Genomic DNA, 24740 nt, shown 5'->3' on the forward strand with positions numbered 1-24740 from the left:
CACTGCCACCTGCTGGTCACAGCTGGGATGGCCACAAGCTGGGCTCAGGCTTGGACGAGTCGTGATGATAAAGATGGGAGCCATCAGAGTGGCCCAGTCTAGACATTGGATGTCACAGCAAATGCCACTCTTGTATGCAGGGTCTACAAATAATTTTATTGAAACTAAACAAATAACACAATAGCCTTCTTAGATTGGGGGCCACCCTTCCCAAGCCATTTCCCATACTCTTAAAAGCACAGAGCTTGCACAGTAAGGAATTAAAAAAAAAGTCATTTTGATGTAGAAATCAGACTCTGCCCCAACATCATGGACTAGACTATTTACAGACTTTCACATTTTAAGTATTCCTTTATGGTTGATCTCTCCTTTCTGTCTCTACCCAGGGGCTCCAGTACCTTCCATTGACTGATCCTGGGGGATAGGTATACAGTAGGGAAAGGGGTGGTGGGATCCTCACAGCTACTGGCACCAGCCCTAGGGGTGCTGTCCCTCACCAAAGGGTGGCAGATAGTCTCCTCCCTATGGCAGGGGTCGGGGGGGCAGGGGAGCTGGTACAAAGGCAAGGAGGATTAGACAAAGTAGGTGGGTTGGGGCAACTCCCCATAGGCACAGGCATCATAGCTCTTCCTGATCCCATCTTATGCCCTCTCAACTGGGGGTGTGTGTGTGGGGCAACAAGTAGTTGCAGTGGGGGGGTCAGTCCAGCCCTGGGTGGAGGGAGAATCCTCCCACACCAGTCCCATCTCCTATTAACAGCCAGAAAACTGTCCATCCATCTGGGAGTGGGAACAGATGAGCAGGTAGGCAGGAAGAATCAGGCTTGCACTGCCCCCCACCTCTGTCCAACACAGGAGGAATCGAGGTAGCAAACGGCTGAAATGCTCCAACAAGGGGGTAAAGGAAATGAGGGAAAGGAAGTTCCCACTTGCATACAGCTCCCACAGCCCAGGGGCTGGAAGAAGGCAGACCTTGCTTGTAAAGTGCTGTAGCCCCTAGCAGGGCTGGGCCCTACGCAAGCTTGGAAGAAAGCAGGCTAGGCAAGGGTGCAGGAACCAGGCATTCCTGACCAGCATATGCCCTGCCATGCTCCTTGTAGGGATTGCTGGGGAAAGTGGGCTGGTAACTGCCATTAGCCCTCGCCAGCCGCCAGCCACCTCGTCCACATATAAACCAACACCCAACCAACATTGCAGGACTGCCCTGCTCACAGCTGAAGTTTCCAGGCCAGTGCAGTTTATTCAGGGTTGTGGCCCCAGCTTAGATTCCTTAATGGAAGCCACACCTTGAGCCTGGGGGTTTCTTGCTGGGGTAGGGAGTGCTTATGCCTGCCACTCCCCAGGCTCACACCTCATAGAGGATCACAGGAAAATCCACGTGGATGCGGGGAGGATCCAGCTTCACGATGCCCTGCCATGGAAACAGAAGCTAGTGAGGGCCGGCTCCACCCCCAAGAGCCCCCACCATGACAGCAGACCACATGTGGGTCTACCTCCACACACTCAACATACGCCCTTATGACCAATGCCCGGCCCCTCACCTGAGGAATCAGATTCTTATGCACCCGCCTCAGCTTGGCCCGCTTCTGCCCGTTCTTGGTGACGATTGTCTCCTCGTAGAACTCGTGAGCCAGATCCCCATCCTCATCATAGAACATGGAGCTGTATGGAGAGAGAGGGAACGGGCTGGGCTGGAGCCCCACACCCGGTCATGGCAAATGACCAGACTACAGGGAAGTGTGCCCACCTCCAAATGGGGAGGAACAACCTTGGTGGGAGGGAGAGAGGATAATATGCCTGAAGAATCCCTTGTTTAGGGCTTGGAGTCTACTAGAAGCAAATGGGGAGTGGGATGGTAGCCAGCGCTATTCTCTCATTCTCCAAGAAGAGAGATCATATCAGAGCACATTGTCACGGCAGCCAAGTTCAGTTCTGATCACTGGAGTGTTCAGCAAAAGTAGCCATTCCAACATCAGGTCCTTGCCTTCACCCAGCACTTCTAGAGTGGGCAGCATGATGGCCTGGGCATGTGTCTCACTCCAGAAGATACTGCTGGCCCTGGGCCAACCTGAGATGGCAGATGCCTGAGCTAGGAGGGAGCCTGAAGGGAAAAAGGTTGAATCCTCCCCACCCACCCCAGGTGGCTGGTGTAGCCAAACTACCACTGTTGGGTCTCCCGTGTATCTACAGCCAAATCTCCAGTATCACCTGAGTACCATTTCCCTGGGCCCACCAGGGGTAGGCCAATATAGTGCTCCTGTCTGGACCCGTGGAAAGAGAAGGGAGGTCAGTGCTCCAGATCTGGAGAACATACCTGGGTGAGGGTCTTTTTACCCAGGTTCCATCCTCAACAGTAGGGCCCAGTCCTACTTTCCTGGCTACTACCCTCAGAGGTCCAACCCCATCACGATGGGGAACGGAAACAGCCAAAACAGGGTTAATTCTTCCCTCAGAAGAACTGGGGGAGAGGGAGGCTAAGAGCCTTCAACTTTCATGCTGGCCAGGAAAGGATGAAAGAAAGACATCCTGAAGTCGCAGGGAGGCTCTATCTCAGCTTTACCGTGCAGAGGGCCTGCCCATGGACAAGCCTCAGGCCCACTCTTCCCCTAGGGGGACCTTCAAAGCAGCCAGGTCATCAAGAACCGACTGCTCTGCTTTCCCCACCCCTTGCTCCCACGGGGGCCCGAAACATGGGACTCCTTCTGGAGCTCTCTGTAACGCGGGGAGCCCTGCCGCCCGCCTGTTCTCCCCGGGGCGGAATCCGCGCCCTTACCCGCGGCGCGTGAATACGAAGGGGGGCACGACTCGGCCTCGCGGCCGCACCAAAGCTTGCTCAGCGACTGCCGACTCCGGGCCTCCGCCCCCCGCCGCCGAGGCGAAGGGCCACAGGCCCCGAGCTTTGGAGCCGCTGGCGCCCATGTCAGGGCCGCCGGCGCATGGCGAGCCCCGCGACCGCTTTGCTCTCACAGGGCCGTCGGCGCCGCCATGCCCTGCCTCGGCATCCGCTCGCAGGTGCCGCCGGTGCCGCCGCCGGTGCCGCCGCCGCCGCCGCCACCGCCGCCTTCCGCAGGCTCCGCTGTCTCCACGGAAACCTCACTTCCGCTTCCGCATGCTCCTCACGCTGCTTTCTCTGATTGGCTGCTTCTCTCGTCGGTCCGCGGGGCGGGATCAATAGCCGCTCTCAGAAGCTAGGCATCCCAGCAGGCACCGCGAAACATCAGGTCCCAGCAGGCCAGGCTCTCCCCAGCTGGGACAGCTCCCACCCAGGGCAGTGGACGTGTGTCTTCCCGCTTTCTTCGTGTGTGGCGTCTCCGACGTCCCCGACCCCGAGAGGTCAGGTCCAGCGGGCCTGCCCAACCACCAGCCTCCCCGCAACCAGCACTTTAGGGCTGCCCCAGGCCAGACCGTGCATTGCCCACCTGGCCTTATTTTATTCCCACACAGTTTCTGCGATCCCCACTGTGGCATGTAGAGAAGGAACCAAACCTAAGGATAATGAACTAATTGGCCAAATGTATAGCTACGTTCAGTCTGAAGAACTTTGGATTCAGTGTTCTTTCCAAACCCAGTAGAAGGCATACTTCACGAAGGCAAGAATTAACAGCTGGACCTTTGATGCCATGAGCAGTGTGTGGTCGTGGTCCGCAGTAGTAGCTCAGGAAATATTTGGTGAAAACGCCTCTCACAGCTTGGGGTGTGTGTGTGTGTGTTGGGAGGGGTGTGGGTTCCCTAAATTCTAGCTTATATTCTTGCCTGTACCCTGACCTGAGACCCCATGGTGCTGCGTGATGACAGTACATATCTGTACCCCACATCCTTCACAAATTGGTCACATGGTGACTTTTAAAAGGTGCTCTGTGAGCCTGTCCATCACCCTTGGCAGCCACTGGCATGAGGGCAGTTTCAGTTGAGGGCCCATAATAAAGACTTCAAAAGCAGAATTCTTAAATCTTTATTCAGCCAATTCTCTCAGGCCCCAGGCCCTGATGATGACTGTCACCCCCACCCCCTTCCCCACAGGAGGCATGCAGCTGAGGCCACAAAATATTTCATACATTCGCACACATCATCAAAAATAACTGAGGGAAAGACCCTCGCTTTGATTGGCAAAGAAGGCACAGACCTGACCAGTGCCCACACTCACACAGACCCTGGCCTAGGGACATCCTCCTTGGAGGAGGCACTGAGGCACTGTTGCTGCACCATGAGCCAGCATTCCCTGACCCCAGTGTGTGTGAGGAGTCAGAAGCCACTGTAGAGGGAAACCTAGACTCTTCCCCCACGCCTGCCTTATCTTGAACACCTGCCCTTGGCTCCGACTGTCCTGACACCCCATCCAACACCCAAAACATATGACCTTTCCCCATAGAGGAGGGCCCTTATCCCTGAAAACATGACCCTATTCTGTTTGTAGGGTCTCCCAAGATTCTGGTATCTGAGACACGAATTAAGGAGACTTAATTCTGCTCTATCCCTGCTGCAAGCCTGGAGCAGCTTCCTGGGGCAACCCTGGCCCACCATGACCCACTACATGAAGGGCAGAAGGGTGCAGAGCCATGCTTTGCTACACCTATGGGTGGACACAGGGGGCCAGCTCCTTTGCTGTTCTCTGGGCTCATTCCCCCAGTAAGAGACGACCTCCATGCACACTCATTCTTCAGGCCACATGGGCCCTGTCACACTCACACGGCACGCCCTCGGCGCTGCCTACTCTCCTCCTTTCCCCCAGGGGTACAAGAGGTCACCCCAGGGGGCAGGCGTGCAGGGCCTCCTGAATCTTCTGACGGCAATAGGAGTACTTTTTCAGGATCTGGCGGAGGTGTTCCTCTTCCTCCCGCTGCAGGATGCGCAGGAAGTTGTGTAGTTCAGGCATGCTGAAGGCATCCCACTGCAGGGGGAGAGGAGGGAAACAGGCTGCAGCAGGCATGGCCAAACCAGCAGGCTCTCCCCAGCAAAGAGCAGCAGTCGTGTCACACAGCTAGGATGGGGCTTTCTAATGTTAGGTTCTTGCCTGAATGGCCCGTGCTAGGATTCTTTTTTTTTTTTTTTTTTTAAGATTTTATTTATTTGACAGAGAGAGAGACAGCAAGAGAGGGAACACAAGCAGGGGGAATGGGAGATGGAGAAGCAGGCTCCCCGCTAAGCAGGGAGCCCGATGTGGGGCTCAATCCCAGGACCCTGGGATCATGACCTGAGCTGAAGGCAGACGCTTAACCATCTGAGTCACCCAGGCGCCTCCCATGCTAGGATTCTTGACAATAGTCTGTATAGAAGATGGGCCCCATAAAGTAGGGCAGTCACCTCCAAGACAGGCAACCAAACCAGATGTTCCCCAGTTACCTGTGGACAGGTTATGCCCACACTCTGAGTTTAATACTACTCCACACACCCAATACTTTGAAGCCAGAAAGCTTCTAGGTAAAAAGTCATAATGGTTGAACGGGAGCCTCCCTGACGATGTGGGCCCATCTGTGTGCTTTGATCTGGCTTAAAATCACCATACTATCAGATGGATTCCTGCATCTCCTGAGGAATTTCCACAACAGAAAAGAGTAGACCACCAAGACAATTCTTCTGGGCATTTTGGGACAGGCCCATGACCTTGGCTTGAGTGGCCTGGAATGCTTCACTGTACCTACAAGATTCACATATGCCTGAAGAGGCTTTGCAGGGCTTTTTCTCCAGCCCTATTCCTCCTTCCAACTCTACTGCAGCTGTGACCCACTAGCCTTGCCCAGTGACAACCAAGAAGCAAAAGAGGGCGTGTACTCACATTCACCTCCCCAGAGTCATTCTCCTTGAGGACAAAGCTTAGGGCCTTCTCGCTAGGCCCTGCAAGGAGCCGCAGCCGCAGGGGCTGCTCATCATCTGACAGCTTTCGGAGGTACACTGAGGGCCAGGCAGGGAGAAAAAGTATTTGATTAGAGTCAGGCCCAGCCCACTTAGCTCCTTACACATGGTGCATGCATATATACCCTCATACGTGGTAGGGTGGGAAGCCCACCTTGGCCATGGCGTTCAGCCCGCTCAAAGAGAGCAAACTTGCGGGGGTCATCCACCACCAAGAATTTGCGAAGTAGGGCCTCAATGACCTCACGTGCCCGCGTGCGTGACAACACATGCAGGTGCTTGACAGCATCCTTGGGCAGGTAGAAGGAGGTACGGCGCCTCACAGCAGTGCCCCGCCCTGGGCCCCGCCTGGCATCCTGCAAGGAGGGTGGCTTCTTGCTGGAGGGCACTGAGACAGGGCGCACCAGCTTCAGCTGAACCTTGATGAAGCCTGTGTAGGAGCCATCCTTGTTCTGAAGAGGAGAAACCAAATCATGACTACGTTCCAGGTGAGATGGAACAGATCTGGACACCACTAGTCCACTTGGGGCTAGGCTAGGTGTAAATAAATCACTGCTTAGGCCCACCCAAGAATACCTTAGCTGTAGCCTCTCCCCACACCCCCTCCCCAGGCTGCCAACTCACCAGGCTCATGAAGAGGTTGCTGTTGATCTGGCTATTGTACTCCTTGATCTTCTGTTCAACCTCAGCCTGAGAAAGGTCAGGTGTCTCCCACTCCACAGGTTCGTCCTGAAAGATGGGCCAGCATGGACACAGGGTCCTAAAAGAACCCATCCCATGGCAATGCATGTCACAGACGGGGAGGTGAGTTTGGCTGGGCCACTTTGAAAAACAGCCTCTGGGGCAGCCTTTGGAAACTACCTACAAAGCTTGAGTCCTGATGAGAAGAACCCACCATTGCTCCCGGTTTTGCATGCAATGGATGGGCACAGCAAAGGCAGAGTCATTTGGCTTCTTTATGCTGCCTACATGGGGCCTCCTCAGCACTGGGTGAAGCCCTCAGGATACCTTAAAACCAAGACAACTGAAGATACAAGGCCAGGGGCCAGGAAAAGATGTGGGATTCTTATTGACAGTAAAAGCACCTTTCAACTACACATTCTGATTCCACCACCCTAGTTAGGTGGGGTCAGGGGTGTTCTGGAGAAGGGGGACCACTTTGCCACTCTGCCCCAGCAAAGGGCCATGACCACAAGGTAAGAGGTGTGGGACTGGTGCACACCAGGAGCCCAGCCAGCTATGGGTATGAGGGTAAGGGCAACCTCTACAATGTTAACACTGTCTGGTGAGGGATTTGGGGCCACCCCTGTATGTCTCACACATAGGGAGGAAACCACTGTGACATGCCATTTGATCTTGACCCAAGCTGTACAAAAGTCAGCTTCAGGCCAGGCTCCAATCGGCCTCCTGGTAGAGCCGGTCCCACAAGTGCCAAGCAGGTAGGCTTCTGCACCTCCTCCCTCCTATCTGGAGGTTTAGCCCAAAGATTTTTTGCTCTACCACTCAGCCCATCCCCTGCTCCTCCAGGGCCTGGATTCTTGTCGGAAGGGTGGAGTATGGACCAGGGCAGCCGGGGCTCTGAATTAACATTTATCTACCAAACTCCCTGGTTCCATTGCATCAGCCTTACTTCCTGTTGACGTCAGGCCCTGGTTGGAATGGGAGTGTCACAGACACAGCTGAGATCACTGCTGACCAATGCTTTGTCCCAGGGGAATTCTTACCAGCTGGTCCCCTGCAGAATAACCTGTGTCCAGCCCTGAGCCCAGGAGAGGCAGGCTTCTCCCTGACTGCTGCCTTGGAGCCCTAAGCTTAAACGATCTGATGGGAATGAATAAGGAGGACAGATGAGAGGGTAGGGTGCTCTTCACCTCGACAGCTTTTTAGCAGTATGCTCTTTACCTAGAACCTGCCAGTAGGTTTAGGGCTGCCCCAGGCCAGGCCACGTAAGTATGTGGCACTGAAGACTGAGGTTGGGGCCTCACAGGGAAAAGGTATTGGGGGAGGTGTGGGAACTGAAGCCTATTTGCTCCCCCAAGTTTCAAAAAAATCTCCTGGAGGAGAGCACTAAGAAGTGAAAACTCCAGCAGAAATCTTACTGGAGGCAGGGAGGAACCCTCCAAGAGTAGTAAAGAACAAATGTGTGGGCCCTGGGAAATGGGAGATCTGGCAGGTAAAATGAAGGCTGGAGCCTGCGAATAAAGGGTGGATGTGTTGGAAGGAGTGACCCAATAGGAAGGAGGACCAGGATGGGAGTGCTACGGGGCAGGAGGAAAGTTGAGCAAACTCTAGTACCAGGGCAAGAAGGAAGAGAATTCTGTTTACAGAACGGCGGGCAGAGATAGCACCAACTTATTTCCCTTCCTTGGATGGTTCTGAGCTCCAGCCTGAGGGTGAGAACACTTGCTACTTCCTCATCCCTTCCCTGGTCACCCAGGAGCCCTGGACTGGGGTGCAGTCATTTATGTTCCAGTCTCTTCCCCTCTCCAGGTGAACCTCCCTTGTGGTTTTTGTTGTTTTCTTTTCTTTTCTTTTTGCCTCCCTCAGTATCTTTACTCATAAAACAAGGGGCTTGGACTGGAGGCACTGCACTGTCCTGCCAGGATTCTAAAAGAAAAAGAAAGTTTTTTTTCTGGAGGATTCCAACAGCCATCCCAGAGGTGTGCACAGCAGGACCATGGAATTTCCCCTTCTCCTGAACTATAGTGATCCACCCTCCACTCTGCCACTGTCCATAGTGACTAATGGTTTTTATTTTACATACAACTGGGGACTCCCCTTCAATTGGTTAGTGTCTTGTGGTTTTCTCACTACTCCACAATGGAAAATGGCTCAAGCCTGAGGGACAGACAGTCCCAGGGATCCACACTCAAACCTTGCACCTAACTCTGGGCTGAACTTTTGAGTAAAATTTAATCTAAAGACTATTAAAATGTTCATCTAAAGAATCACCCACAAGTCCCTTCCCGTGGCTCATGTAAGGAATTCTGTCCCATTGCTGCAAGGTATTCTGAGCTTCACGGTCCCCATCTCTCTTTCCTGATGCTGTCCAGGGTGCTCCCCTGAGGTGTACCAGCTCCAAAATAGTTACCTGAGCTTGGTGGTCACACTCATGGCACACAGCACAGAGGTGTCTGGTAATGGGGACACCTAGGAGACTCAGAGAGGAACAGCTGCTCCAGCACCCCATCTTATAGTCCTGGATTAGTAACCCCTATCTCTTTTGACCCCTCCTCCGGGCTTTGTACAATCCAGCCTGCCTCACCTCCTATGGATAAAATGCTCCTGTTTGCTGACAGTCCAGAACTAGGCTTCCTTCCCATCTATTCCTAAATACCCTTCCTACAGGTCCACACCGATTTTAGTATATGTGCTGCCGAAGCGACCACTACAGCCAGGTCCACTCCAGAACCCTCCACATTCCAGAAGCCGGTGGCAGACCAGGACTGGTAAGAAGCGGGGACTCAGCTGGCTCCGTCCAGGAGTGCATATGGAGGGGCCCGAACCTTCCTCCTAAACATACTTCCCAGTTCCCAGCGAGGACACCTCCCCTTCCACTTCCTCCCACCACCCCACCCCCACTCCCGTCCCCCAGAGAGGAGGTGGGAGTGTCCGAACGCGGAAATCGAGGTGCTCGTCCAGACTGCGCAGTCGGCTTTAGTCATAGGTGGATAATGCCCGTCCCGGGTCTACCCCAAGCCACGTAGCTGCTTCTCCTGGTTCAACCGGTCTGTGACAGAAACAACAAGGCCTCGACCCCCGGCACCGAGGCTCCGAGAGCCCCGCACACGGTTCCGCGGGCGGGCCCCGGCCCGGTATGGAATCCCCACTGACGGACGAGCGGGATTGCCCACAAACTCGAGCCAGCAACTTAGCGGGAAGGGGCAGGATCCCAGCGACTGTCGCCGGCCCTCCGCCCCAAATCCCGGCCCCACCTGGTCCCGACGCGGCCTGCGCGCCAGTGAGGTACGCGCCGTGAAGTACTGTTCGAGCTCCGAGTCTGAGTCCTCCTGGCTGCAGTAGCCACTGCTTGTTGTGCTGCTCCAGGTCATCTCGAAAGAAGGCGTCCCCGCATCCGCCTCGCCCATCGCCGCGCCCGCCCGCCAGCTCCCGGAGTCCCGTGTGCCCGTAGACTCCAACCACCGCCCCAGGCGCGTGTGCGCCTGCGCGCGTGCGCCGGGATCGGAGTTCGCGCGGCAACCGTTAACACTGAAACGTAGACAGCCAGGATCTGGCTCTCGTCTCATTGGGGGAGGAACTTCGAAGGGCGGGTTCATACACGCCACGCCTCCAGGAATGACCTCATAGCCCAGGCAGCTCAGCTCGGCTCCGCCTCGCAGACCCCACCTCTCTTGGGGAACAAGTCGGAGCGTGTGCGCATGTGCACCAGCCTGGCCGCAAGACCGGATGCGGATGCGGGAAGGTGGGGAAATTGCGCGGGCGCGGAGCCTGGGCGATTCCGGGCAGTCTGCGCGGAGTCAGCATCCCCGGAACCCACTCGAGCCCGCGCGCAGAATTAGGCTCTCTCTGTCGCGGGAAACCCGCTGTTAGAACGCTCATTGCGCGTAACGCCGGGCGGCCCTAAGCAACTCCTGCAATGTGGCCGGCTGGTCTGCGCGCCTTTTCCGTACGCTCCCCCCTACCCCGCGCTCACCACGTTCGTGTCCAGCTCCAGCGCAGGTTCCCAGCCCAGGTCCCGGGGCCCGCAGCAGTCCAGGCAGACAAGCGCGCGGCAACGGTAGTGGCATGTGAACTTGCAATCTGCAGAGAGGCCTGGCCGTAAGGAGGAGGAGCCCCAGCTCCAGTTCAGAGAAGCATTCCGGGCATGGAAGAGAACCCAAGGCATGAAGGCCCTTGCCCGCCGGGCTCTGCATGACCGGCCTTATCTTAAGGTCTCGTTACCCCCCGCTGCTGCACGTCCCCCGACGTCTGAAAACTGGCGGGAAGGCCTCAGGCAGTTAGGGATCCAGGCCTGTTGAACAGCTGGATCCCTAGCACCGAGCGCAGAACTGACCCCTTCCGCATTGTCAACGCCCCCCTCCCCCAATCTCCGCGCATTTACTTGAAGGGCAAAAAACCAAAAGCCTTTAACCTTTGTTCCCCTCCAGCTGTCATCTGTCTCTGCATCCCTCGCACCAAAACTTAATCAACATTCTTCTACATACAATCTAATTCCTCACCTTCACTCTCCCCTTTATCCATTCCAGTCAGGCTTGCCCCTCCCTCCAGGAAGCTGGTTAGGGTCCTCAGCAACCTGCGCACGGTCCAGTGCCAGGTCCCTTCATCCTCACCCACTCAGCATCGTTTGATGCTTACTCCCCTTGGCTTCCAGAGCTCCCCACTACCCTGGTTTTCCTCCCGTTCCCTGCAGCTCTTGCTAAGTTCCTTTGGTTCTGTCTCAACTCCCAGATCTAATGGACAGAGTGTCTAAGGTTCAGTCCTGACCACTGCCCTGCTCTATGTACTCACCTATCCCAGATCCAAGGCTTCCATCGCTGACCTCCCTCCCCAGATCAAAGCCCGTGTCAACCCAATGTGGCGAAAGCAATTCTCCTTTCACCTCCCCTCTCCCCTCACCAGAACGCCTCATCTCAGCAAAAATTGCTACTCTCCCAGTTTGAGGTTAAAAAAAAAATCCCATATCACCCTTGATTCCTCTCTTCTATTTGCTTCTGACACACACCCAAATTGTCCTGTATTTCATCTCTATGTCCACTTTATTGCTCCTTGGGAACACTGCAGTGTCCCAGCCCTTGTTCATGGTTGGTAGTCTGTCACAACCCTGGTGTTCAGGACAGACTCTTGTACTGGATGAGAGGGTCTCCATGCCTACACAGGCCTGGGACACCTTCTCTAAATCCCTAAATGGGCCAGAGCAGTGATTTTCAACTGCTCTCAATTCCAGGCTGTCTACTGGAATGATTTTTTTTTTTTTCCAGTTGCTGATACACTCCCAGTGATTGATTCAACAGGTCTGAAGTCCAGGCATAGGGGTTTGGAGGGCTGTAAAATCCCAACCGATTCTAGCTGGTGTATATAGCCCCTGGGGCAGCAACCTCTGCTTGCTGGTGATTCCTGGGAGGGCAGAAGGACCACTGGTGTGTGGTTGTGTTTCATGTTTTAGCACCTGGTTGGCTGGGCCTGCAATAGGTATTTGCTCAACAAAACTCCCGCTTGCAGGGGGCCCACCCAAGGTACTTTTCCTCTGCCCCCCTCCCATAGGAGGGGAAAACTCCCCTCATCCCAGACATTCTGGAGGGGGACACAGTGAATGAATCTTTGGGAAGGGGTGGGGCTGGGAAGAGGGACTTATAGAGATTGGTCGAAACAAAGCCTTTCTCAAGAAAAGCCAAGACACTTTAAAAGATAAAAAGCTTGAAATCACGTTATTCATAGTTATTCATAGGCAGCCGCCTCTGCGCAACTGTGCCCCTGATGCAGGTGGAATAGGACAAGGATATACACCATCTATCTGCCTGCACTCTCGTACACGATGGGGCAAAGGTAATGGACCTGGCCCGCGGGAACCGACCCTGCCGACCGACCCCCTCCTTTGCGACTTGACACGCAGCGAGGGCGCTGCCTCTTGGCCGCCCGTTTCGCTCTCGCCAGCGCGCGGGACTGCTACTCACGCGCGCACTGCAGGCCCTTGCGCACGACGCCCCAGATGAACTCGCCGCAGAGGTCGCACCACGTGTGCGTGGCGGGCCCCGCGGGCTGGAAGTGGTGGCCGCGGCCCGCGACCAGCTGCCGTGTCGCATTGCGCGCGGTGCCGGGCGCGATGCGCAGCGCGTTCGCGCGCTCCAGCCGGGTGCGGCTCGGGCCGGAGCGCCGCGCGGGTTCCAGTTCCCTCAGTTCAATGAGCTCAGGTTCCGTGGACATGGCCGGGTCGGGCCCGGACTGCCGCCGGCTCTGGGCGCGAGCGAGCGCGGGGCGGGCGGGGCCGCGGGGCGGGCCGCGATGCGGCACCGCCCCCGGGATCCGGGCAGGGCGGCGGGAGAGAGCCGGGGCGAGCAGCGCAATGGAAACCTGGGCGCCCGGGCTGTGTGGGCCCGCAGGCGGAGTCGGGTGGCGAGCGCGTGGGGTGGGGGGCGCTCTCGCAGAGTCCCGGCGCTCCCTTTGCTTTTCTCCCTGCATCCCGGGAGCATCCCTCCTGCTGACGACGACCACCACCACGAAGGGCCACTCGGAGACAGGCTGTTTCTAGAGGCTAGCTTTACTGTGCTAGAGTAACAGGGTCCCCACATCCGGCCCTTGTCTTTGCCCCCGCCCAGGCCTCCTGCTCCAGCTTGCTGAGGCAGCGCCCTCAGCCTACCCGCTGGGTAGGGCAGGAAGCGGGGAGCCCTTTGCTGGGGAAGATGGGTCAGCAGCTCACTGTGCTCGCTGTGCTCACCACCTGGGAGGCTGGGGCTCTGGCAGAGGCTAGGCTGAGATCCTGAGGTTCAAGGGCACACTCTGGGTGGGTTGTACAGCATGGGTGGTTGGCCCTCACAGCTGCAGCCTTCACTTGGCTCTGTCACCTCGGGCTGCCAGGACACAAGCCTTTCCATGCTTCTCCCAGTGCTTGACTTGGCACTCCCTGCAGGCAGACGGGCTGGTGAGCATGCAGTGCTTGCGGGGGTGGGGGAGGGTATGGAAGTGGGGCTTAGGGGTCCAGGGTCCTAGGATACCCTCACCTGCAGCAATACCATTCATTCTGGCACCGTGAGCAGCGTTTGGAGGCCTCTGCACTGCAGAAGGCACAGCGGGGCCGCTCTGGAGTTACTGCCTCTAGGACATCCAGCCTGTAGGTCTCAGCCCATCTAGGAAAGGGGTCAGGAGAGCCTGGCTGGGCCTGGCCGGTGGGGGCACAAGAGCACCCCTGCCTGTGTCCATGCCTTCTGCATCCCTCCCACCCCTTCTGCCCACTCAGCAGGCTTCACCTTCTTGCCTGCAGCCGCAAGTCCTGCTCTGAGGGGCTGAATATGTGCCTCAGCTGGTGCTTGGCAATCGCCTGCCACTTGCCTCTGTTGTCTCTCTCTAGCCGCTCCCAGATTTCTGGGATCTGAGGGAGAAAAGTGGAAAGCGCCAGAGAGGAGCTGGCAAAGTGGACAGTGGTCCTGAGCAACTGACGTCCTAGTACCTACCTGCTCCAACACCAGGTCCTTCTTAGGGAGCTGCGTTTCAGTCAGGGCCAGGTGGGCCAGGAAACCCTGCAGGTCTGCCAGGTTGGGCAGCTGGTCAAGCAGTATGTCTGTGAGGAAGGCCCGAAGCTGCAAAGGAGTCCAGGGAAGGCCAGCGTGAAGTGGTGCTGACCAGAGGAGGCCTGCGCTGGGCTAGGCTGGGCTGAGGTGCCTGTGGGGACCATGTCCCACTAGCTGCTGCAACACCTGAGGTTCAGGGTCTAGAAAGAGGACTGGGGCTGAGGTAGGTGGGCAGTGATTAAACAGCAGGGCTGGGCTGGGGTGGGAGGGGGTGGCGCTGGTGCAGGAGGAGTTCCCCACCTTGAGTAGCTGTCCCTTGGCAAAGCTGGTGAGGCAGTAGCGAGCCCGGGCTTCAGGGTTTAGTAGCAGGTTGTACAGAGCGATCCACACCTGCCCATCCAGCTTGCTCAGCTTTTGCTGCTCCGAGGGGGCCACTGTCTGCCAACGGCCACCCTCAAATTGCTGCAGCTTGCCTGGAGAGAGGAGCCAGCACACTAGGGGCAGGTGTGCGCACTCTTGCAGTCAGCCCACTGCAGCTGCATGGGCTGGGGTACTGACCACTGCCCGGGCGCAGGACTTGCCCAGGCTGGGGTGCTGCTTGCTCCAGAGCAGGGGGAGTCCTTAGTAGTGGACACAAAGGCCTTCCCTAATGCAGAGCCCAGGTCCAAGCCCATCTTGCGTGAGGCATCCTGGGATCCTCTATGAGCTAGCAGGCAGAGTTTGTCTGCCGGCGTGCAAGCTGCCTGTCCCAATCAATCGTGGAGAATGTCTGGGAAGCAGTGAGCTGGGGCTTGGGCAGGTGGGGGAAGACCTTACCTCCTTCCTGCCGCCTCCAGGGACTGTGTTCCAGCAGTTCCACCAGGAGGCAGGGCAAGTTGTGGGTAGTGAGCATGCGGTTCAAGGTGCTCAAGGAAAGGCTAAGGGTGGTGGTGGAGAGAAGTGAGGCTACAGGGCCGGGATCCTAGTCCTCCACCGTGGGTCCCAGGCCTGGCAGGACTGCCCACCTGTCCACACAGTCTGTGATGTAGCGCAGCACCGAAAGGGCCTTCAATGCGATCTCAAACTCCATCAGCTCTGCCTGCTTCTGCAGCTCCTGGGGGGGGGGGGCACATGGTGCTCAAGCTGGGTCACCCCCTGCCTGCTCAGGCCTCAAGAGAGCCTGGTCTACCCATTGGCACCCCCAGGGAGCCTCAGCCTACCTGTATGGGGGTGCTGTACTGGGACTCCTCCTCCTCAGGAGGGCCACCACGGCCACTCCGGGCCACCAGAAGAGTCAGTTTTCGGTGGCAGTAGTCTACCAGGTCCAAGACAGTGTCCTCTGCTGACTCACACACCTCCTGAGAGGCAGGCAGAGGGGAAACATTCTGTCTCTGATGCTCTCCCCACACAACCACAACCCCCCTTCCCTGTCAGGCCCTAGCCTGGGGCAACGGCTGGTGGACAGGGCTGATGCCTCACCTTGTGGAAGAACACTGTTTCCAGAAGGTTGATGATGGAGGCCTCGTGGTGTAGCTGTCAGATAAAGAGAACAGGGCCCAGAGCTGCTGAAGGAAGGATGGGATTACTAGCTCTCTTCTCAAATCCAGAGCCCTCTAAAGGCACGGGCAGGGTGTGAGCAGGGGCCCAGCTCACCACCATGTATATGGGAAAAGTGTTCTGGGGCTTGAAGTCCTCCAGCCTGCACAGCACAGGGAACACCTTCTGCTTCCACATCTCCACTGCGATCAGCTCCTCCACCAGCGTTGGGATCTTTGAGGGGGAGGGGAAAGGACGGGGATGAAGTAGGCCTACGTTGGCCTGGCAACCCATCCATCCCTGGCTCAGCCCTGTCTGACTCTCCTCAAACTCCCCTGGGCCCCTAGGTTCTCTCCATAGGCACCTTCCCAACCTCTCTCCTGCACCTTAGACCTTCATTTCTAGTTGCCCTCAATATCTCTGTGGGGACATTCCCCATGCTTCCTGTAACTGGCTCTTGCCTTGTCCTTAGGCTGCCTTGCTCCCCCTACATCGACGCCCGTCTCCCCTCTGTCCGCATCCAGGTGTTCCTCTCAGGCTAGCTCTCGTGCTCATGCCCTCCCTCTTGTCCATGTCGTCTGGTCTTCCAAGGTTCTCATGTGCCTTGACCTCATCTTTACTCCTCAGGGCCCTGCACAATTTCCTAGTCCTCTCCCACCCTCCAGTAGGGGGCTCCACCTTTTCTTTGCAAAGGGACCCTTTTGTTAAGTGATATCTCAGGTCATTTATTTGAGCCACTTCCTGGCTCATGTTCCAGCCGGGCTGATCTCTGGTTTCTTACTCCTCTCTCAAGTTAGGAAGGCTGCCTCCTTCCATGCCAAAGTCCCACCCCCACTTCAGTGAGGGCCCCCTCTGGCCTGACAGTCTATTCAAGGATGTCTTTAGAACGTGGGCCCTCACCCCACAGCCTAAGTTGTTGTATGATCCATGACTATCTCCCAAACCAACCCACGCCTCACACTTGGCCTGGTGTGCCAGGGTCCTGTCCAAAAGGGGTGAAAAATCAAATGTGTAGCACACTTCTCTCTTTTCCCTTGGGGAAGATAAGTGTACCACCCAGAAGGAAGTGAAGGCACCCAAGGTGCTCCTGAGAAGGACAGTGGTGGGGTGGGAGGTGGTGAGAAGGCAGGAACCCTGCCTGTGACCCCAGCATACCTTCCCATGGGTGACCAGCAGCTCCTGGATGGGCTCCCCCTGGCTGGCTGTAGCATCAAGGATAGCCTGCATGTTCAGCTTCTCCAGGTTCTCATGCTGCTGGTTCCACCTGCCCCAGAGAGCGGAGGTGTATGTGCATTTGGGTGCTCATGTGTGCAGTAGGAGTGGGGTGCGGGCTGGGTCCTATTGAAGCCTAACTTGATCTTGAGCGGCCAGAGGGGGCTCAGGGCCATATACCCCCCAACTCGGAGAGCTTTGTCTCCTCACCTGGGGGCTCCTCCACACTGGGCACCCTCTCCCCCATGTCAGGCCCATACTCCTCCATTCAAGGGCTCTGACCCTTGGACCCAGCTGCCTCACCCTCCGGAGCCCATATCGCGCAGCGGGAAGCTGCGCAGCCCCCGCACCAGCACGTCAGCCTCCCCCGGCAGTAGCAGCTCCAGGTCGCCCATGTTGTGGCCGCAGACAGAGCGGGAAGGCGGGGCTCAGCTGACCCCGGACAGCAGCCGGCGCTGAGGTGGGGCTGCTGAAACTCTCGGGGACGAAGGTCTCCCGCGGGGGTCCAGGTCTTGGACACTGCCGTTGCCGAGCGGTTGGGGCGCGTGGGTCCTCGCCGTCATGGAAACGGTTAGCTCGGCGCCTGCGCAGTTGCGGCCCGCACAGGCTCCGGCCCCGCCCCCGGCCGCCTTGCCTTCCCGGCGGTGGGTAACAACCCTCTTTGGACTCCCACAACTTTCTCCCTCACCTCCGACTGCGGCTCAAGGGTCTGCCCTGAGTGCCAGTCGGACGTCAAGTCGACCCGCACAGGGATAAGGCCACCCTGCCCCCACCAGCTCTTCCAGCAGCGGCTTCACCTCGGCCGTACGGATGCTCCTCTCCGTGGCTTCCTCGCCCCAGTGTCTCGCGCCCGGCTCCACCTGTTGGCTCAACGCCCCCCCCCGCTCCCTCTCAGTCCCCCCCCCCCCCTCGCTCCCCCCCCCCGCTTCCCCCCCCCCCCCCCCCCCTTTGTTCCCCTCCCCCCCCCCCCCCCCCCAGGTACTGCGCAGGGCTCCTTCTTTTTAGCCTAGCAGGCTGCCATCACCTCTTATGAGGTAACTGCTGTAGTCTTTTCCTGGGTGACTCTATGGCTGCTTCTAGCCCTCGAAATAGTATGTCCCAAAGCAGCTTACCAGGAACTCTGCAGTGTCAGGCTCTTGCCCCCTCAGTACCTCGGGACTTCCATTTCTTGCCCCCTCCCCATTGCTTCCTATGTTCCAGCCCCGTGGGCTCTCTTGGGTTCCTCATGCATCCTAAAGCTGTTTTTGCTTTAGGGCTTCTGCACCTGTTCCCTCTGCCTGGAATACTCTTCTTCCTTCAAGCCTCAGTTCAGGTCACCTCAGCGAGGCCTTCCTTGCCCAATTAATCCAGAACAGACCCAACTCCCACCCCAAGTCATCATCAGCTTCCTCATTGATTTTCTGGCTATTTCAATTAATAATCAGCGGGCACATTTACTTGTCCATAGTCAGTCCTGCCCACCAGATGGCGCACCAGGGCACCAGGACCACGGCTATTTCACTGCCAGTTCTCTGGTGGCTGGATCAGAGGCGGTACTCAATAAACGTAAGTTGAAATGGATGATTTTATTTACAGAAGTGAGGGTCACCCTGAGACAATATGGACTAGTCTACCAGTCTAGCCCTCATGCACCAGGGAGTGCTTAGCAGGAGAGAGCCCCCACCAGCCTCACTTCCAGCAGATGATGATGTTGGGGTCATTTTCCAGCCGTTCATCAAGCTCGTGGTAGCTCATGCCTGTTTGGGACAATGCAGGTGAGGTGAGCAGTCTTGGATTGGCCACCTGCCCTGACCCCACCCCAGCTGCACTGCCTGTCTCCACCTGTCTTGCAACAGATCTCATCATAGCTGTGGCAGCCTGTGTAAAGCCGGGCAGGGTGGCTCCGCTCCTCCCGAGACACCCGCACAGGGTACTTCTGTAGTCGGCGGATGAGGTTCTTCATAAGCCCAAACTGGATCAGCTTCCTGGGGTGGGGTTGAGGGAGAGAGGGATGATGCCCTGGCCAGGCCTTCCTCCAGCCAGGCCAACCCTTTCCTGCAGTCTCCCTTCTGATTTTGTCTCACTGACCAGGCTGGCCTCCAAACCCATCACCACCAGAAAGCCTGCCTAGACTAGTAGTGCCACACGATTCTGCTCACTGGGAATCTCCTGCTTCCTCTCTAACCTAAGGCTCCAGAGAGATGTAGAGTGTATCTGCTTTCAGGCAAACCCCTCATGCCCCTGGGAATCCCCTTCTGACCGTTCATCAACGCGCTGCAGCTGCTGGGGGTGGCGGCCAATGAGGTCTCTCACAGTCGTGCCAGGGCTCAGGCTGCAGTACAGCTGGAACACATCCCGGAGACTGGCCCTCTTGTGCCCTGTGGGCACCAGGGGTCAGCTCTGCAGGTGGCCCTGCCCTCCCCAAGATGGCCCCCCCAAAGCCCACCACTACCTTGTTTGGTCACATAGGATAAACACGCCTCTTGCAGGGACTTGTCATCTACCAGGTCCTGGACCTTGGGTGTCGGGCAGTACACGTTGGAATACTGGAGGGTAGGCAGGAGGCACAGGGGCCTGAGTGAGGGGCTTGGAAGTCTGACACCACCCCAGTCTGGCCAAGCCACGCAACTCACTCTCTGCTTAACCAGACCCCAGACTCACCTACCTGGAGGATGGACACCAGTGTCACAACGCCATAATACCTGGGGGAGATAATGTGCTCAGCTTCTGGGGGCCATGCCTTCCCACCTTCACACTCAGGGTCCTGGGGCTCTTCCCTGGCTAGCAACCCTGTCCCAAGTGTGACTGCTGCTCCACTCACAGCAAGTTCTGGATGGCGATGCGCACCAGGTTTAGCTCCACATCTGCCTCGGCTGAGATCTTCTGCACATGGCGGAAGCCATCAATATAGGGCAGGATCTGGGCAGGGCAGGGTCAGTAGGGGTGGGATGAGGCCAGAGCTGTGGCCAGCCCTAGGTGATGATCCCCAGGGAGGGAGAGCACACCTGTTGTGTGGTGAGGTCCCACTGTGAGTTGAAGAAGTCTTCCTTGTCCTTGGTAAAGACAGGCACATCATACTCCTGTGCCACAGGAGGGTCAGGCCGCTGCTCAATCACCTTCAAGTGGATGGTGTTGGACTCATCTGCAGAGGCCCCACCCATATCTTCAGTATCATCTCTTTCAAGAGGCCCTCAATTACCCTCCAGTCCTCCCAGCAACTCTTGAGGCAGGTGGGTGGCCCTGGGTAGGGCCAATCTCCTCCAACCCCCGCTTTTCTTAAGCTCTCTGTCCAATGTGGGGCTTGAACTCATGACCTCAAGATCAAGACTCACATTCTCTACTGACTGAGCCAGCCAGGAGCCCCCAATCTTCCCCTTTTATGGAGCAAGAGACAGGTCCGGAGAGGGAAGGGAACATACCCATGGAACATGGAGAGTTCTTCTGGCCTCCATATCTCAAATCCCAACATGCACTGGACCCTGGACATCATTAACCCAGCTCATTGGGCCACCAATTTGTTCATGAGTCTTGTCCATGGCTGGGCTTGCCTTTCCCTTGCCATGTTCCTATCCCTCCTCTACCCCTCTGCTGTCCTTGCAAAGGCTGGGCCATACCGATGGGCAGAGTGCACCGGCCTGAGGCATTTAGCTCCTCCAGCAAGATGGTCATGATGGGCACCAACTTCTGCTTGCTCTCCTCCGTCGACACGAAGCTGCTCTCTAGCTGGATGGAGCATGGACAACATGGTGGGCACACCCCAGGACCCCTGGCTGGCATCCTGCCCTGGCAGATACCCAGGTCTGGAGGGCTTTGGAAACATTTGTCTGCCTGCCCCTCCACTCAAGCCCATCATGTTGCAGACCTCCAGTGTGGTCAGGTAGCCAGCCAGCTTTTTGACGATGGGCTCAAGGGCACAGGTCTTGGCCTGGGCATCACACACAAAGCCTAGGTTGAAAAGCAGGGCATTGCGGCTGTACTTCTTGTGTTCAATGCACACAGGGCAGCCGATCAGTTTCTTCTCCATGGCTGTGCTGGATGGGGGGGAACAGGTGGGAGCAAAGTCAGGCTCCTTCTGCCCCCAAGCTTGTCCACTCCTCGGGGGACATTCCCTCCCTTCCCCACTAGGGCCTCACACAGTGATGAGCTTGTTCTGCAGCTCTGGCTTGGTGATGATGTACACCTGGACTGTGTCAAACAGCTCCCGGGAGATGAAATCTTCAGGGACCTGGGGAGGGGTGTGGCAAGAGTCCCCTTAGTGGACCTTGGGACTAGGCAGAGTATACTGGGTGACCCCCAAGGCCTAAGCCCTGTTGTCCAGTGTTTCTCCTCTCTCCCATCCACCCAGACCTGCTACTACTTTGTGTTTCCAAACACATGCCATGTTCTCATCTGCCTCCTGGCTTTTGCATATGCTGTTTCCCCTACCTGGCACACTCTCTCCTCCTCCATCTAAATTCCTAGGCATCCAGGAATACTATTGGACCGCACACCCCTCGCCTCTCTTGGGACCTTGAACCTTTCCTGGGTCTCCACAGCCCGATTTCCCACAATCACTGCCTATGAGATGTTTGCCCCGACACACCGGGAGCCTGGGACCTGGGTCTGAGTATCCTCTCCGTTCACGATTCTCCGCGAATGAAGGAGTGGTATGCCTGCGTGCAGCATGGGGCACGGGAATCCACCGCTTCCAGGCAGCTTCCTCAGCTTCCAGGAGCGTCCCTCTCCCACCACCCTCACCACCCCAGCCCCCGGCCCCGCGAGCCCGGATGGCACCTGATAGGTGATCTTGGGTCCCAGCGTGGGGTGGAACTCGCTGAAGAATATGCATTCGATGCGGCAGCCGCTGCCCATGGCGCTAGCAGGGCCCAGGTCTGTAGTGCCTGGCGCCTGGACCCCTGCAAACACCGTCGGAAACAGCCCTCAGGCCTGGATCGCCAGGTCACGCACGCCTGCGCACTCACACACCCGTAAGCTGTCTGCTTAACAGCGCCTGCGCAGAGCGACTGAGAGGTGTGGCTGGGGGTGGGGGAGTTTGTCTCGGGAAGTCCCGGCTGGGTGGACGTCGCACCCGGAAGTGAAGCGGCTCCGCGACGGAGCGGCAGCGCGCGCGGCAGTGCCCCAAGTATCCCGCTTTCTCGGGAAGAAACCACCGCATCGGGTCAGCGCTGAGGCAGGCGAGTCCCTAGCGTGTAGGGGCAGCATGCCAGCGGCACGTGGGGAGACTGTACGCGAAGGGATTCAGGCTGTAATTTGATACGCAGACGGGAACTACAATACCCGTAGTGCCTCACGCCCTTCTAGCTGGCGCTCCCGCGCGGCGACGGCGTGATGCACGCTGGGATTTGTAGTCTATTACACGGCCTTGCGCATCCTACCTGGAAGGTGGGCCAGTGATCAGTGCCAGTTCAGATGCGGGTACAGGCCGACAGGCCGCCGGTCCTCGACTATTCCTGCTGCCTGTGTTGGTACTGCCCCTTCCTACCTTAACTTCTTGGAAGAGAGTGGCATTCCTGCCCTGCAACTTTTGCTCCAGTGAGAGGAGTGGACAGCAGGCACCTGAGACCCTTGCTCATTCTACTATGCTTTCAGGCTACAGCCATTGGCCTGGTTGACCATGGCCCTTTCTGTGGAGACCGAGTCGCACATCTACAGAGCTCTGCGCACTGCCTCTGGGGCTGCTGCCCACCTTGTGGCCCTGGGTTTTACCATCTTTGTGGCTGTGCTTGCCAGGCCTGGCTCCAGTAAGTAGAATTCATAGTTGACTTCTGGGAAGGAAAGCGGCCCTTCTCCTGGGGAGCAGGAGCAATAGGAAGCCTTGGGCCTGACTCCCAGGAAAGGCTTGCCTGGCTGGGGGACATCCTATGCTGGAGGGATGAGTGGGGAGGAGGTGAGTGTGGGGGCTCTACCAGTTGGGCTAGAGTACCTGGCTTCTCTTTCCTTGTCTTGGTGTTCCACTTGGCTGCCTTTGGTGAGGTGCTAGAAGGAGGGAGGACTGCCAGAGTGGCAAAGCATGGCCTCTGCCCCAGGGAGGGACCAGGAAGCAAGGATAGGTAGGGGGTGAGCTTGTTGCAGTAAGAGGGGCTAGCATTTTGGCAGTGCTTCGTTGGGTGAGGGGCAGCTCATTTTCCTCACCCTGTGGGGATTGGTGTGGCTGGGTTCTTCTTGCCTCAGCCTCACAGAATCTCCTTTTCATTCCAGGTCTGTTCTCCTGGCACCCCACGCTTATGTCTCTGGCTGTAAGTAGCGCCCTGGCCAGCTCTTAGGGGTGGGAGGGAGCATAGGTACCGGTGGTAGTCCTGACAGCCTCTGAATCCTTATGGACACTTAGTATCTCTTTAGAGGGATGGAATGCGGGATTGGAAGAGTTGCATGCTCCACCTCCTGCCCTGCGGTATATATCCCAGACTTGAACCACAGTGTTCAAAACCCGGGGCAAATCGGTCTAAGCACAAAATGAGACTTCACCCACCTCCAGGCAGGAAGCTTAGAAAATGCATTTGGGTGGGTGCCTGGGTGGCTCAGTTGGTTAAGCGACTGCCTTCGGCTCAGGTCATGATCCTGGAGTCCCAGGATCGAGTCCCGCATCGGGCTCCCTGCTCAGCAGGGAGTCTGCTTCTCCCTCTGACCTTCTTCCCTCTCATGCTGTCTCTCTACCATTCTCTCTCTCAATAAATAAAAAAAAAAAAAAAAAAAAAGAAAATGCATTTGGGTGTACCTGTGTCCCCTTTTACCGAATTTATAGTGATGCATCGAATTTTCCCTGAAACAGTGCACCCATGTGGCCAGCTCTTGCCAAGAAATTGTATCCAGCCCCGTGTCAGGGAAACAAAGCCTGTGAATCATTTATGACTGCCACGTCTCAAACCTAGTATTTGCTGGGTAATATAGCAGAGATGACGTTTCACAATATCACCTAGGAAGGAGTGTGGAGAGGTACATACTTCTCGCCAGTTACTCAGGGCAGATGTTCTGTCCTTGAGAGTTCCTCACTCTTGCCCCACCCAAATGGATACTCTTGTCGATGAGAGAATGAAGAGGGGGACTCTGCCCAGAGTGGCTGGCAGTTTAGAAAGTTATCTAAATCTTTTTCCTTCTGCTGGGCAGCACCCTGACTTTGTTTCCCATCCCTTTCTCCCCAGTTCTCCTTCCTGATGACCGAGGCACTGCTGGTGTTCTCTCCGGAGAGTTCGCTGCTGCGCTCCCTCTCGCGGAAGGGCCGAGCACGCTGCCACTGGGTGCTGCAGCTGCTGGCCCTGCTGTGTGCACTGCTGGGCCTAGGTCTTGTCATCCTCCACAAGGAACAGCTTGGCAAAGCCCACCTGGCCACGTGGCATGGGCGGGCAGGGCTGATAGCTGTGCTGTGGGCAGGCTTACAATGCTTGGGTGGGGTGGGGCTGCTCTACCCTAAACTGCTGCCCCGATGGCCCCTGGCTAAGCTCAAGCTGTACCATGCCACTTCTGGGCTAGTGGGCTACCTTCTGGGTAGTGCCAGCCTCTTGTTGGGCATGTGTTCACTCTGGTTCACTGCCACAGTCACTGGTGGGGTCTGGTATCTGGCTGTGCTGTGCCCTGTCATTACCAGCTTGGTCATCATGAATCAGGTGAGCAACGCCTACCTGTATCGCAAAAGGATCCAGCCATGAGCTCCTCCCAGCCTAGAAGCCTGGATATGCCCCTCAGTGTAGTAGCTGGGGCTGGGACCTCCTGGATTCTCTCAGCCAAGTCATGGGGACACCTCAGGCACTGGGGCCGTGTAGAATAGGAGTCTTGTGTGTGACATTTTTGCTTGCTCCTCATCCTGGAGTGCTTCCCCTTTCCTTCTGTACTGTCCCAGAGGAGCTTATGGATGATGTGTCCAGATGAAGTTGGGGTTGCAAGACTACTTCCCCGGCAACTCAACTCATACTTGTACTGGTATGTCCAGAAATTATAGGAGAGAAAAAAGCAAAATAAAAAAGAATGACTGAAAAGACTGGATGGGAGAAATAGCTTAGAGTTGGGG

The 24740-nt window shown here is 56.9% G+C and overlaps 5 protein-coding genes across 15 annotated transcripts; 1 reads left to right on the forward strand and 4 right to left on the reverse strand.

Moving 5' to 3' along the window:
• Nucleotides 1-130: 130 nt before the first annotated feature.
• On the reverse strand, nucleotides 131-3075 carry TUSC2 (tumor suppressor 2, mitochondrial calcium regulator). The gene is made up of 3 exons (XM_025884823.2): nucleotides 2773-3075; nucleotides 1541-1661; nucleotides 131-1410 (listed from the first exon to the last, which is right to left on the reverse strand). The coding sequence occupies exons 1-3, from the start codon at nucleotides 2916-2918 to the stop codon at nucleotides 1345-1347; spliced, it is 333 nt and encodes a 110-aa protein (XP_025740608.1). The 5' UTR covers nucleotides 2919-3075; the 3' UTR covers nucleotides 131-1344.
• Nucleotides 3076-3935: 860 nt separating this feature from the next.
• RASSF1 (Ras association domain family member 1) lies at nucleotides 3936-12768 on the reverse strand. Of its 6 annotated transcripts, XM_025884819.2 has the most exons (7): nucleotides 12482-12744; nucleotides 10504-10610; nucleotides 9785-10058; nucleotides 6474-6578; nucleotides 6004-6301; nucleotides 5773-5888; nucleotides 3936-4887 (listed from the first exon to the last, which is right to left on the reverse strand). In XM_025884819.2, exons 1-7 carry the CDS (start codon nucleotides 12608-12610, stop codon nucleotides 4741-4743), a joined length of 1176 nt encoding a protein of 391 aa, XP_025740604.1. In that variant the 5' UTR covers nucleotides 12611-12744; the 3' UTR covers nucleotides 3936-4740. The 6 variants fall into 6 exon arrangements, with proteins under 6 accessions (XP_025740604.1, XP_073757350.1, XP_025740605.1 ...); XM_073901249.1 differs by lacking the exon at nucleotides 9785-10058 and having other exon boundaries at nucleotides 5779-5888; nucleotides 12482-12768; XM_025884820.2 differs by lacking the exon at nucleotides 9785-10058 and having other exon boundaries at nucleotides 12482-12766.
• A 279-nt stretch (nucleotides 12769-13047) lies between these two features.
• Nucleotides 13048-17559, reverse strand: ZMYND10 (zinc finger MYND-type containing 10). Of its 4 annotated transcripts, none has more exons than XM_025885748.2 (12): nucleotides 17063-17559; nucleotides 16703-16811; nucleotides 15665-15781; nucleotides 15491-15544; nucleotides 15232-15369; nucleotides 15037-15125; nucleotides 14849-14949; nucleotides 14333-14505; nucleotides 13976-14101; nucleotides 13772-13893; nucleotides 13526-13651; nucleotides 13048-13428 (listed from the first exon to the last, which is right to left on the reverse strand). In XM_025885748.2, exons 1-12 carry the CDS (start codon nucleotides 17152-17154, stop codon nucleotides 13353-13355), a joined length of 1323 nt encoding a protein of 440 aa, XP_025741533.1. In that variant the 5' UTR covers nucleotides 17155-17559; the 3' UTR covers nucleotides 13048-13352. The 4 variants fall into 4 exon arrangements, with proteins under 4 accessions (XP_025741533.1, XP_025741534.1, XP_073757349.1 ...); XM_025885749.2 differs by having other exon boundaries at nucleotides 17110-17558; XM_073901248.1 differs by lacking the exon at nucleotides 16703-16811 and having other exon boundaries at nucleotides 17110-17559.
• A 746-nt stretch (nucleotides 17560-18305) lies between these two features.
• Nucleotides 18306-21727, reverse strand: NPRL2 (NPR2 like, GATOR1 complex subunit). The gene is made up of 11 exons (XM_025885020.2): nucleotides 21512-21727; nucleotides 20872-20963; nucleotides 20601-20769; nucleotides 20353-20461; nucleotides 19744-19880; nucleotides 19560-19657; nucleotides 19404-19440; nucleotides 19191-19284; nucleotides 18999-19116; nucleotides 18581-18723; nucleotides 18306-18495 (listed from the first exon to the last, which is right to left on the reverse strand). The coding sequence occupies exons 1-11, from the start codon at nucleotides 21587-21589 to the stop codon at nucleotides 18428-18430; spliced, it is 1143 nt and encodes a 380-aa protein (XP_025740805.1). The 5' UTR covers nucleotides 21590-21727; the 3' UTR covers nucleotides 18306-18427.
• Nucleotides 21728-21774: 47 nt separating this feature from the next.
• Nucleotides 21775-24708, forward strand: CYB561D2 (cytochrome b561 family member D2). 3 transcript variants are annotated; one of them, XM_025885023.2, is made up of 4 exons: nucleotides 21775-21912; nucleotides 22328-22479; nucleotides 22937-22974; nucleotides 23878-24708. In XM_025885023.2, exons 2-4 carry the CDS (start codon nucleotides 22353-22355, stop codon nucleotides 24379-24381), a joined length of 669 nt encoding a protein of 222 aa, XP_025740808.1. In that variant the 5' UTR covers nucleotides 21775-21912; nucleotides 22328-22352; the 3' UTR covers nucleotides 24382-24708. The 3 variants fall into 3 exon arrangements, with proteins under 3 accessions (XP_025740808.1, XP_025740809.1, XP_073757385.1); XM_025885024.2 differs by having other exon boundaries at nucleotides 21777-21896; XM_073901284.1 differs by having other exon boundaries at nucleotides 21786-22479.
• The last annotated feature ends 32 nt before the right edge of the window (nucleotides 24709-24740 follow it).

The sequence above is a fragment of the Callorhinus ursinus genome, unplaced genomic scaffold (assembly GCF_003265705.2).
Source record: "Callorhinus ursinus isolate GAN/ISIS: 27379988/994484 unplaced genomic scaffold, GSC_fseal_2.0 scaffold15, whole genome shotgun sequence".
NCBI classification, from domain to species: Eukaryota; Metazoa; Chordata; class Mammalia; order Carnivora; family Otariidae; genus Callorhinus; species Callorhinus ursinus.

Coding starts and splice junctions, on each gene's coding strand:
- CYB561D2 (XM_025885023.2), top strand. CDS start 22,353: ATGGCCCTTTCTGTGGAGACCGAGTCGCACATCTACAGAGCTCTGCGC. Junction 22,480..22,936: donor GCTTGCCAGGCCTGGCTCCA/GTAAGTAGAATT, acceptor TTTTCATTCCAG/GTCTGTTCTCCTGGCACCCC. Junction 22,975..23,877: donor CCACGCTTATGTCTCTGGCT/GTAAGTAGCGCC, acceptor CTTTCTCCCCAG/TTCTCCTTCCTGATGACCGA.
- NPRL2 (XM_025885020.2), bottom strand. CDS start 21,589: ATGGGCAGCGGCTGCCGCATCGAATGCATATTCTTCAGCGAGTTCCAC. Junction 20,770..20,871: donor CAGAACAAGCTCATCACTGT/GTGAGGCCCTAG, acceptor CCCCCCATCCAG/CACAGCCATGGAGAAGAAAC. Junction 18,496..18,580: donor TGAGATCTGTTGCAAGACAG/GTGGAGACAGGC, acceptor TGTCCCAAACAG/GCATGAGCTACCACGAGCTT.
- TUSC2 (XM_025884823.2), bottom strand. CDS start 2,918: ATGGGCGCCAGCGGCTCCAAAGCTCGGGGCCTGTGGCCCTTCGCCTCG. Junction 1,662..2,772: donor TTCGTATTCACGCGCCGCGG/GTAAGGGCGCGG, acceptor CTCTCCATACAG/CTCCATGTTCTATGATGAGG. Junction 1,411..1,540: donor ATAAGAATCTGATTCCTCAG/GTGAGGGGCCGG, acceptor TTTCCATGGCAG/GGCATCGTGAAGCTGGATCC.
- RASSF1 (XM_025884819.2), bottom strand. CDS start 12,610: ATGCGACACGGCAGCTGGTCGCGGGCCGCGGCCACCACTTCCAGCCCG. Junction 10,059..10,503: donor TGGAGCTGGACACGAACGTG/GTGAGCGCGGGG, acceptor TCTACGTTTCAG/TGTTAACGGTTGCCGCGCGA. Junction 6,302..6,473: donor GCAACCTCTTCATGAGCCTG/GTGAGTTGGCAG, acceptor TCTCCTCTTCAG/AACAAGGATGGCTCCTACAC.
- ZMYND10 (XM_025885748.2), bottom strand. CDS start 17,154: ATGGGCGACCTGGAGCTGCTACTGCCGGGGGAGGCTGACGTGCTGGTG. Junction 15,126..15,231: donor AGTACAGCACCCCCATACAG/GTAGGCTGAGGC, acceptor CCCCCCCCCCAG/GAGCTGCAGAAGCAGGCAGA. Junction 14,102..14,332: donor CCAAGGGACAGCTACTCAAG/GTGGGGAACTCC, acceptor ACTCCTTTGCAG/CTTCGGGCCTTCCTCACAGA.